The 12,501-nt window shown below is 41.8% G+C and overlaps 1 protein-coding gene across 7 annotated transcripts in view; it reads right to left on the bottom strand.

The window, feature by feature from the left end:
• Window positions 1-12,501, bottom strand: part of ANKRD6 (ankyrin repeat domain 6) — a 186,405-nt gene that overhangs the window by 58,237 nt on the left and 115,667 nt on the right. For all 7 annotated transcript variants that reach the window (XM_081828658.1, XM_081828655.1, XM_081828659.1 and 4 more), the window contains exon 2: window positions 12,021-12,288. In XM_081828658.1, the coding sequence (XP_081684784.1) occupies window positions 12,021-12,140 (120 nt within the window). In that variant the 5' untranslated portion in view covers window positions 12,141-12,288. The remainder of the gene's footprint in view (window positions 1-12,020; window positions 12,289-12,501) is intronic.

Below are 12,501 nucleotides of genomic sequence, written 5' to 3'. Positions count from 1 at the left end.
CTATCAAGAGTCATGCCTGGGAAAGTTACTTTACTACAATCAAACCCTTTGCATTTCTCTTTTACAAGTTTAGAGTTTATATTAATTGGAGCATAGTCATTGACTAGTATGGGGAGACAAGATATGAAAGCCCCCAAGAGTCACACCTATAAATGATGAGAACAAAGTTATTGAACCTCCTTAAGTTTGTTTCCTTATCTGTAACAATGATTATATTTAGAACAGCTATTTTAAAAAATCAAATTTCTGGGGACTTGCTTGTTGTTCTGCCATAGTTTGCATGTCCTGAATTGTAATTCTCTGCTATTCCTGAACAAATCTATTTTTGCTGGTAAAAAAACAAAAACAAAAACAAAAAAACAAGTTTCTGGAGGCATAATTTACATTCAGTAAAATTCACCTTTTCAAAGTATTCAGTTTGATGTATTTAGATAAATGTACACAATCATATGACCACCACTACATGCAAGATGTAGAAAACTTCCATTGCACCCTCCCCCTAATTCCTTCCAACTTCTTCTCAGTCAATCCCTTTCCACCATCCTAGACCTCTGTTTTCCATTCTGATTGTTTTGACTCTTCTAGAATGTCACACAAATGGAATCATATAGTGCGTGGCCTTTTGTGGCTTCAAATGCATAATGCTTTTGACATTTGTTTATGTAGTTTCCTCTATCAGTAGCTCATGCCTTTTTATTGCTCAATAGCATTTCCCAATGTATTTATCAGTTCAGTGGTAGTGGTGAGGTTTACTTTAAGGAATTAACTCCTGCCAATCCCGGAGGCTTGGCAAGTCCAAACTCCGCAGGGTAAGCTAGCAGGCTGCAGACCTCAGCAAGAGTTGTTGCTTCACCTCAAGCCCAAATGTAATCTGGAGGCAAAACTCTCTTCCTCACAGGAATCTTTTTCTCTTAAGGCCTTCAACTGATTGGATAAGGCCCACCCACATTATGGAGGATAATCTGCCTAACTCAAAGTCTACTGATTTAAGTGTTAATCTCATCTAAAAAATATTTTTACAGAAACATCTACAATACTGTTTGGCCAAATATCTGGGCATCATGGTTTAGCCAAATTGAAACATAAAATTAACCATCACACAAGATCACAAAGATTTTATCCTGTTTATAGTTTTTATAGTTTGTAGTTCCTGCAGTTAAGCCTATGATCCATTTTAAGTTAATATTTCCACGTGCTACAATACATTCCCCCCCTTTTTTTTTGCATACAGATGTCCAATTGTTCCAGCACCATTTGTCGAAAAGACTGCTCTTTCCCTGCTGAATTGCCTTGGCATGTTTGTCAAAAATCAATTGACCACATGTGTGTAGATTTATTTGTGGACTCCCTATTCCGTTCTCTTCATCTTGTCTGTCTTGGATTATTGTAGTTGTATAGCAAACCTAGAAATCAAGTAGTAAAAGCCCTCCAACTTTGTTCATCAAGATTGCTTGGGCTAGTCTAGGGCCTTTGCATTTTCATATAAATTTTAGACTCAGCCTCTCAACTTCTACCAAGAAAGCCTGAACGGTCATTTATTTAATGCCAGAAATTGTGCTCAACAGTTGCCATCTTACTCAATCTTCACAGCAACCCCACGAGGGTGGGATTATCCTCATTTTTCAGAGGAGGACACTGAATGGCCTTGTGTGCTCTGCTCAGGACTCGCTGCCTGCTACTCAGACCACGACCTTCAGAGCAGGAGGTGGCCACTGTGGCATCAGCAGGGTCTCCTGATGGCTACCACATCCGACACCAAGCATGGTTCTAAGTACTTTGCATATATTGATTTAGTTGCTTAAACAACCTAATGAGGTAGCTACTATTACTTATTACTCATTTCAGAGGTGATAATATGAGGCACAGAGATGAAGTAACCTCCCCAAGATCAAAGAGGTGGTAAATGAGCTGGCATCTGAACCCAAGGTAGTCGGGTTCCACATCCACGCTCACACCCTCTACACTACACAGCCTTGGTAGGGAATCTTGAAGTTGCTACAAAACTCTCGGAATGGTGTGCATGTGGCATGGGGAGGGGGATGGGGGAGAGAGTTGGTGGTGGAAAAGCCCCTTTGGCCTAACCCCTTCCATAGGACAACCTTGTTCTCTGTGTGCACCAATGGGGAGGAGGAACCAGGAAGGAATGGCTGGGACTCATGCTGGAAGGGGCAGGGACAGTGTAGGTGCTGGAGAAAGGGGCAAGCCCTGTCCTAGGTATTGGCCTCAGAGCCTCACAGGGCTGGTTCCCTCCCGGGTCGGCTTCCCATGCTTACCTGGCCTGGACCCTATTACTTCATGTTCAGTAAGTCCCTTTCCTTACTAGCATGACAGAGACAACAGGACAGGCTTCTCAGAGCTGCTGGGACAATTTCACTGAGATAATATATGCAGAGCACTGCTCCAGTGCTTCGACGGGCACTCGAACACAACTTCAATCAACTTGATTTTATGTTTGACAAATCACTAAGGTAACATATGTTTATTTTAGTAAGTGGAACAAGGGGCGTCTGGGTGGCTCAGTCGGTTAAGCATCCGACTCTTGATCTCAGCTTGGGTCTTGATCTCAGGGTTGTGGGTTCATGCCCTATGTTAAAAAAAATAAAAAGGAATGATACAATGGAAAAATCTATAAAACAAAGCTAATCATCTTCCACACCAAGTAACCAACTTTAGCAGTCTCCTGTGTTCCACGCGTTTGTCCCTGCTCAAGCAAATACAAGCATGTTTGCATAGAGAAGTGGATTTGTTTTTTAACCAAATGACATCATACTGTACCCATCACTTGCTACCTTGCTTCTTCATTTACCAATGGATATAACTGGTCAATATAAGTTCTAACTCTCCCAATTTCTTTGTGCATAAATATATGCAAATATGCAAATTTACATAGACATTTACATGTACATTACATATACATATACATTTATATATGACCTTTAGTTCTCTTTTTCTCTACCTCCACAAAGCACCCCCATGTGGCCTCCTCCTGAGTTTTCTGCCTGCTCACTCTGCGGTAAACCCTGGGGGCTCCCTCTCTGAACAAACTTCTTGAGGCCATGATCTGTACTTCTTAATTGTCTAAATCCCTATGTCATTCCTCAGAGGCAGTGGTAGGTATCAAGTGGATATCTGGTAAACATTAATTTTATGAATAAAGCCATTTTTCTTCTTAAATAAAGTTACATCAAATAACCTTTGTCTGGTTGCTTTGGGAGGAAACAAAAGCTGCAGTGAAACATCCCAAGGACCAGCTTCCTAAAAGCTCTTTATAAAGACCCTCTGCGTGTGGATTGCTAGAGGCTCACCACTCTTGCTACATGGTCAGGGCTTGGCAATGAGGTGCAGAGGGTTTACTCAGACAGCAAAATACCTACTGGTATTGAAATAAAATTAAGTGGTATGGAAAGATATTTACCTAAAATGTGAGCTAACTATGGAGAGAATACGTTCACATAAAACCAAGGCTTTCTTGTAAAGAAAAAAATCCCGCTTTCTGTTTTAGTACCAAATATCTCAGGCACAATCCATCAGTGGGGCAACTAGAAAGGCACAGAGGAGAGAGAAAATTAGGAGGCAGAAGGGGCTGTGCTGGGCCACTGGGAACTTGTATAAGGGGAGGGATGTGAAGGAGTCCAAACAAGGGAGGGTGGCTTGGGCTTCTGCTTGAGGACTGAGCAAATGGGTGCCATCCATCAACAAAGAGACCATGGAAAGAAGACAGGGTTTTGGGAGAGGCACAGGGTCAATGCTATGTATTCAGATCTGAAGTAGCTGTGAAGTACCCATGCATCATTCAGACAAAGATGCCCATGAGGGCATCTCAACAGGTGCATCAGGAGACAGAGGTGAACGGGTGCCCGGCCAAAGCTGGTAAGTCAAGGTGGGTGTGCGGAGTGAGAGCAGAAGAGGGCTGAGAGCCCCGAGGAAAGACAGCTTTGGAGGCAGAAACAGCAAAAGGAGATGGAGGAGGCAGCATCAGAGAAGAAAACCAGCCAGGCAGAGCATCAGGGAGCCAGGGGAGCTGCATGGAGGGGAGGGCGGGCAACATGCGAATTCTAGCTGGGCTCCCCAACAGAAACAGACTTTTTCTCCCTGTCTTGCTCACTGGTGTAAAGCAGGCGCTCAATTAATACTTGCTGGATGGGTGAGATAACAGGTGACTTTGGTGAGAACAGTGGCACAGAAGTAAGGGGGGCAGGAGCCAAATTACTGGGAGATCCTGAGCTTCCATCTCTAACAGCCAATTTACTCCAGGGATGTGTCTGACTCAGGATACCCACTGTCCTTGTCAGGTTACCTGTTTCTAACTGAAAATGTGTTGGTCAATAGAACATGAAAAATAATTGGTCTAAATATGAAAATTGGGCAAATGGCTAATCAGAGTTCTTAGTGAGCCTCTTAAAACATGAATTATAAATTTTTACATGTAGTTTCTACCCAATTCCCAACTCCTAACCCCATTAACTCTGAGGACTTGTCCTGTGCATAACTCCGCCCCTACTTGGTGAATAAGGTATTGCAACCACACACTATTAGTACCAAGTAAAATCTCCATGAGAAGAGAAGACACTGCCTTTGTCAAAGCCCTGGTGTAACAGAAAGGACATTTGCATGGGAGCCAGGAGATCCTGGTTCTGGTCTCAGCTCTGGCACTTTCTAGCTTGTACCAGTCACTCCCCTTTGAGGGCCTCCCATTTCCTCACAACTCTAAAAGAAAAATCTGTATATGTATATGTCACAGGGTTCTGGGGCTGAGCAACACGAATGTGAAAATAATTTGCAAAGTGTAAAATGTTACATCCATGTGCAATACCATTATTGGGATACTGCTTTGTTAAAATACCTGTGGTCCCAGGCAGGAAAACATTTTACAGATTATATCTACCATGTGCAAGATGCCCAGGAAAATATTCTAACAAGAAGTAGCGCATAGGAAATTCACAATCCAAAGTTATAAACCACACAGTTGAAACATGCTGGCTCAGAGCAAAGACTCTGGACCAGATGGCCAGGGTGTGAATCCCAGTTCTGACACTTTCTAAATGAAACTTTGGATTGGTTAGTTACCTAACCTCGTCTTACCTCGGTTTCCTCATCTGTGTAATGAGGATAATGAAGTTGTGGTGAGGTTTAAAACATTCAATCACCGAGGGGCGCCTGGGTGGCTCAGCTGTTAAGCGTCTGCCTTCGGCTCAGGTCATGATCCCAGGGTCCTGGGATCGAGCCCCACATTGGGCTCCTGGCTCAGCAGGGAGCCTGCTTCTCCCTCTGCCTCTCTCCCTGCTCATGCTCTCTCTCTCTCTCTGTATCTCTGTGTCTCAAATGAATAAAGTCTTTAAAAAAAAAAAATTCAATCACCGAAAAGCTCTTGCAAGAGTAGCTGGCACCTCCTAAGCACTATCTAGGTGCAAGCAGTTTACCCTCAACAACGCTATTCCCCTCACTCAGTGTACAGGAGCCTTATTGTATGAATACTGTGCTGGGCACTGCACATGTTGTGCCCACTTAGATTTTATAACTGTGGCAACTCATGTTCTCACACTTAGTCCTTGGGGAAACCCTTTAAGTTTGGGGAGGAATTTGGGGCATCTGGCTGGCTCAGCTGGTAGAGCATGTGACTCTTGATCTTGGGGTTAAAGTTTGTGTCCCATGTTAGGTGTAGAGATTATTTAAAAATAAAATTTTAAGGGGTGCCTGGGTCATGCAGAGTCTGTTTAAGTTTCTCTCTCCCTCTCTCTCTGCCCCTCCCTCCCACCCATGCACTCTCTCTCTTTCTCTCTCTCTCTCTAAAACAAACAAAACTTAAAAAAAAAAAATAAGGTCTTTAAAAAAAAAAGTTTGGTGAAGCATTTGAAACTCATGAAGTGAAGAAATTTGCCTACATCACTGACTCTCAGCCAGTGGTGATTCTGTCCCCCAGGAGACATTTAGCAATTTCTGGAGACATTTTTCATTGTCACAAGTAGGGAGAAGGGGATACTACTGGCATCTAATGGGTAGACGCCAGAGGACCTACCTACCATGCATAGGACCAATTCTCACAAAAAGAACTGTGTGGCCCAAAATGTCAATAATGTGGAAGTCAAGAAACCCTGGCCACATTAACAAGTAGTTAATAAGCAGTGGAGCAGGTACCTGTACCAAGGTCTTTGGATTCCAAATCCATTGCTCTTCTTCTGTGCCAAGCACAGAGAGATGTGGGAGATAAACTCAGACCCAAGTCAGAGTGATAGTCTGGTGGGAAGATCTGAGTACCCAACACAGCAGTATCCAATTATTAGAGAAACAGAGAGAATGGGCAGCATTTCACCAGTTGAGAGGAGAGAAAGTTCCATGCAGGATATTTCTCTGAGAAGAACTGCCTGAGCAAGGTTCTGAATGAGCAGGCCTCATAGGGGCAGAGTGTGTACATAATGCCTTTCAAGAGGTCTTGCAGGGAAGAATCTATAAACTGAGTTTCCCAACAGCAACACCGTAAGCTCAAGACAATAAAATATTGCCTTCAAAGTTCTGAGGCAAAATAATTCTCAGATTTGATACCAAGCTGTCACTTAAGTGAGAGGTTAGAATACCAAGTTGTCATTTAAGTGAGAGTTTAAAGATATTTTTTCAGAATGCAGACCTCAAAACATTTATCTTCCCTGTTCCCTTTCTTTAGAAGTTACCAGTCACATGCACCACCAAAGTAAGGGTGACATGGGTTCCAGCAAATGGGATCTAGCACAGGGGAGAGGTGAAAGGAATTCTCAGGATGACTCTGTTCAAGCAGAACTAGAGAGCAACACAGATCAAACTGGAATGGAAAGACGGATGGGTCCAGAAAAGATATCTCAAGGAAAAAATAAAACTGTCAAATACATGATAGGATTAATCATATAGGAAATTTGTACTAATCAATAACGAAAATTGTACTAAGAATTGCTTTATAGAATTGTTGGACGGTAGAGGGAACTCTTAATTATAAGTTTAAATAAAACTAAACAAATGAAAAAATCAAGGCAATTATCAAGTCCAGGAAAAACAGCAAGTTATATAAAAATGGAAATGTAATTAATTATAGTACAACTCTTGGCTCACCAATGAACAGCAATTACATAATCACAGTAATTATGAATCTGCTTAAGATTGTGATATAACTAGATTGAGAGAGTATGGAAGAGAAAGGGGCAATAGATTATGTCTAAAGTTGATCAATCTCTCCCATCCACTCATTCTCAGGAAGATATCACAGCTGTGCTATTCAATACAGTAGCCAACAGCCACATGTGGCATTTTAACTTTAGTTAATTAAAATTAAATTTGAAATTCAGCCACACTAGCAACATTCTAGGCACTCAATAACCATGTGTTGTTACCCTATTAGACAGCATAGATATAGAACATTTCACCATCACAGAAAGTTCTGTTAAACAGTGCTGTACTAGAGGGTATATCACATCAAACCAAGGGAGTAAACCAAGAAAGAAAAAGACACTAGGAGATCAACATATATGAAAGTGGTAAGCAAAATCCCTAGGATAATAGTGAAGAGTGACATTTGTCAGAAGGCCTTAAGGGCCACCAGTCTGGACTGAAATAGGGGAGGGGGCTCCAGAGAACGTCTCTTCAAAGAGACTCAGTGGAAAGACTACCTAACACATTTGAACATCTAGAGAGCAGATCAGCAACTGAGTTTTAGCGTAATTTGTGATATGCACATACAAAACTAAGGAAACAAATATAGGACAATTATTAACATCAGAGTAAAGGAATTATTACAAAGGGAAAAAAAAGGAAACATAATGATAGTACACTCTACATGGTTCAGCTATAAATAAACTAGTTAAGGGGCACCTGGGTGGCTTAGTCAGTTGAACGTCTGATTCTTTTTTTTTTTTTTTTAAGATTTTATTTATTTATTTGACAGAGAGAGAGAGAGCACAAGCAGGGGGAGCAGCAGGCAGAGGAAGAGGGAGAAGCAGGCTCCTTGCAGAGCAGGACCCTGGGATCATGACCCAAGCCGAAGGCAGACACTTAACCGACTGAGCCACCCAGGTGCCCCATGAACGTCTGATTCTTGATTTCAGCTCAGGTCATGATCTCAGGGCCACCTCAGGCTCTGTGCTCACCAGGGAGTCTGCTTGAAATTCTCTCCCCCTCTCTCTCTTCCTCTGGCCCTCACCCTGCTCTCTCTCTTTCCCTCTTTCTCAAATAAATAATAAATCTTTAAAATAAGTAAATAAATAAACTGGTTAACTTAATGTAAAGACTGAATGCTGATGTCACCTAAGTAATGACACAACTGTATTGGAGAAGGTAGACATGCACATGTGAGAGCAGGGAAAAGAAAGTTAAATCTTAGATCATCCGTTTTCATATTGTTACATCAACAGATAATGCCTAAAATGGAAAAATCGAGATTGAGCAATATCAGCATATCATTTATGAATGTAAACACTAAAATACCCAAAAGACTTGAATGTAGTTGGTTATGAAGGCTCAGAAATGGAAGAGAAACATAGTAAAAATATTTGACACTTTAATCTATGTGTAGGTACAACATAAAAATTAAAGTAAAACCTACTGTTTTTTTAAGTTTTTATTTTAATTATTAGTTAACATGCAGTGTCATATTAGTTTCAGGTGTGTGATATAGTGATTCAGCATTTCCATACCTCACCCAACAAGTGCACTCCTTAATTCCCATCACCTATTTTACCCTTTCCCCCACTCACCCACCCCTGGTAATCTATCTATCTATCTATCTACCCATCCACACACATATATATATAATCTTCTGTTATATGGCCGAATAATATTCTGTTATATATATGTGTGTACATCTTCTTTATCTATTCATCTACCCATGGACACTTGGGCTGCTTCCATACCTTGCTACTATAAATAATGCTGCTATAAACATTAGGGGTACATGAAACACTTTGAATTAGTGTTTTTTGTATTCTTTGGGTAAATACCCAATAGTGCAATTGCTGGATAATAAGGTAGTTCTATCTTTAACTTTTCGAGGAATCCCCATTCTGTCTTCCACAGTGGCTGCACCAGTTTGCATTCCCACCAACAGTGCAAGAGGGTTCTTTTTCTCCACAACCTCACCAACACTTATTGTTTCTTGTGTTGTTGATTTTAGCCATTCTGACAGGTGTGAGGTGCTATCACATTGTGGTTTTGATTTGCATTTCCCTGATGATAAGTGATGATGAGCATCTTTTCATGTGTTTGTTGGCCAACTGCATGTCTTTTTCAGAGAAGTATCTATTCAAGTTTTCTGACCATTTTTAAATTGGATTATTTGTTTTTGGGGTGTTGAGTTTTATAAGTTCTTTATATATTTGGATACTAACCCTTTATTGAATATGTCATTTGCAAATATCTTCTCCCATTCAGTTGGTTGTCTTTTAGTTCTGTTGATTGTTTCCTTTGCTGTGCAGAAGCTTTTTTATTTTGATGTAGTCCCAATAGTTTATTTTTGTTTTTGTTTTCCTTGCCTCAGGAGACATATCTAGAAAGAAGTTGCTAAGCCTAATGTCAAAGAAGTTACTGCCTGTGCTCTTTTAGGATTTTTATGGTTTCAGGTCTCACATTTAGGTCTTTAATCCATTTTGAATTTATTTTTGTGTATGGTGTAAGAAAGTGGCCCAGTTTCACTCTTTTGCATGTTGCTGTCCAGTTTTCCCAGCACCATTTGTTGAAGAGTTTTTTTCCCGTTGTACATTCTTGCCTCCTTTGTCGAAGATTAATTGACCATTTAATTGTGGATTTATTTCTGGATTTCTTTTCTGGTCCATTGATCTATATGTCCATTTCTTAAAGACTTATTTATTTATTTGGGGGGGGGGATGGGGAGAAGCAGAGGGCGAGGAAGAGAGCAAATCTCAAGTAGACTCCCTGCTGAGCATGGAGCCTGAGGCAGGGCTCGATCTCATGACCCTGAGATCATTACCTGAGCTAAAACCAAGAGTCTGATGCTTAACTGACTAAGCCACCGAGGCACCCCATGTGTCTATTTTTGTGCCAGTACCGTACTTTTTTGATTACTGCAGCTTTGTAATATAACTTGAAGCCCAGAATTCTGATTGCCTCCAGCTTTGTTTTACTTTTTCAAGATTGCTTTAGCTATTTGGGATCTTTTGTGGTTCCATACAAATTTTAGGATTGCCAGAGTTCTATGAAAAATGCTGGTGAATAAAGATTGTATTGAATGTGTACATTGCTTTGGATACTATAGACATTTTAACAATATTTTTTCTTCTAATCCATGAGCCTGGAATGTCTTTATAATAAATATATATTTAGTTTTAGTCCCCGTTCCTGGCTCATGGCTCCTCAAATCCTTGGAATTTCCTAAGTGATAAGAGCAATGGGAGCATCTTTTGTTACAGTAGTTGGTCTTTTGTCCTCAGTTCCTGAAATAGCTCCAGATCCAAAAAAGTGAAAGAAGTGTTTTCTTCATAGTAAGTCCCTTCCAACCACACCTGAGTTTTTATTAATGAGGTAACTTTTGGAAAGCCCCTAAGGATGGGGGCTGGTTGCCAGGGGAACCAACCTTGATTAGAGGGTTAAACTTTCTGTCCTATCCCATGGCCTCCAGGGAGGGGGGTGAGACTGGAGGTTGAATGTCAATCAGTAATTATCAATGAAGCCTCCATAAAAACCAAGAGAATTCAGAAAACTTCTGGGTTGGTGAAGACGTGGAGGTGCTGGGAGGGTGGTGCACTCAGAGAGCATGGAAGCCCTGTGCCCCTTTCTTCATATCTTCCCCTAATGTCTCTCTTCTATCTGGCTGATCCTCAGTTATATCATATCCTTTCATAATGAACTGGTAATCTAGTAAGCAAAATGTCTTCCTGAGTTCTGTGACTGCCTCTAGCAAATTAATCGAACACAAGGAGGGAGTTGTGGGAACCTTTGATTTATAACCAGTTGGTTCGAAGCACAGGTCATAACCTGTGCTTGGCAACTGTACCTGTGTGGGGGCGGCGGTGGGGGGGAGGCACTCTTGTGGGACTGAGACCTTAAACTATTAAACTGCTTGCTTGGTGATGCCAAAAAAGCACACTTCAGAATCACGAAATATAGAGACTGCATATGAGTAACTGAAAATGTGGCCAATCTTTGCCACTGGTGGTCAGACATTACCATTTGAAAACTAAACTTTGCTTCTTACCACAGCTCTATCTGGGGTGGCCTGGAGGGTGGGCTTTGGAGTCAGACTCTGCAGGTACAAGTAGCAATTCTGCCACTCAACAGCTGAAGGACCCTGAGCAAGTTACTTATATCATTCTGTGCCTCAGTTTCCTCATCTCTACAGTGGGGATGAAAAAAAGAACCTCGTCTAGAGGACTGTAAAGTCCTTAGAGCAATACTAAGTGCTCAATAAGTATTTTCCATCAGCATTATCCCGTTTGTATTTTAACTTGTCACCTAACTCTGCAGCCTGACTTTCCTCCGTTTTGCTACAAAACTGCCCATTGGCCAGTATGTTCTCTCATCTCCCATGGTATTATCTGTTGGTGGGGGATAAGCAATGTCCTCCAAAGCTTACCATAACTTTTACTGACCCATATGAAATGAAAGCCCAAAGAGATGGTGGCCGTCATCTGGTCCAAGCCTGTCACTGTACAGACGGGACCAGTGAGGCTCTGCACAGTGGATGGGCTGCCCTGTCCACAAGCTGGTCTAATGTGATTATTGTACAAACATTCTTCCCAATAAGTTTTTGTACCCCAACTTCTCCAGAGAGATCTCTTACCCATTTAGCTAAAGAAGTAGGTGAGAAAAAGCCACACTGTGATTTTAAAGACTGTCAAATGCTAATTACAAGTCACTCCATTTGAAAGATAGCACTGAAAGCATTTTAATCCCCCTTCCTTCTCTCCAAACTGTCATCACTGGAAAAAAAGAAGCCAGTTCTATGAAAGCTTCAAACCAAACACAACAGTTGTACAGACAATGGTTATTAGGAGGTAAGCTTTTTCCCAGGGAATGGCTAAAGCGTTTTTTTTCCCCCTTCTTGTTACCTTGGTAACTGCTACCTTGGCGCCCTTGTTGATGAGCTGAACCACATTCTCTGCTTGGCCTTTGTACGCAGCTATGAGAAGGCGTTCTGAAAGTGCAGCAACCGCATCCTGCTGGCTCATGAATTAGGAGGGAAAGAGGTTTTCAGGAACGCAGTAGACAAGTTCCTTCAGCTCAACACGGCGCCACTGGCCCGGGCAGGGACCTACGGGTCAAGATGCTCCCGATCCTTAGAAGGTGCCTCTATTATTACTATGCCATCTTCAGGACCTAGGGATTACAAAACAAAGTTGCCATCAGCACCACTCAGCACACAGGATGGGCCACACCTCTTCTCTCTGATCTCAGGGCATCTGCTGAGGGCTCAATGGCAGGGGACAGAAGCTGGGTAAAGACAGGACAAGCACGAAGCACACTCTGCACACCAAAGCCCCTGAACTGGGAAACAGAAGGCTGCAGCATGTGCCAATCTCCCTCCCTTCT

Source organism: Leptonychotes weddellii, chromosome 8 (assembly GCF_054177405.1).
Source record: "Leptonychotes weddellii isolate Sample4059 chromosome 8, ASM5417740v2, whole genome shotgun sequence".
Lineage (NCBI taxonomy): Eukaryota > Metazoa > Chordata > Mammalia > Carnivora > Phocidae > Leptonychotes > Leptonychotes weddellii.
Note: the sequence above shows the minus strand (reverse complement) of the source record. Positions and strands in the feature narration are given on the sequence as shown.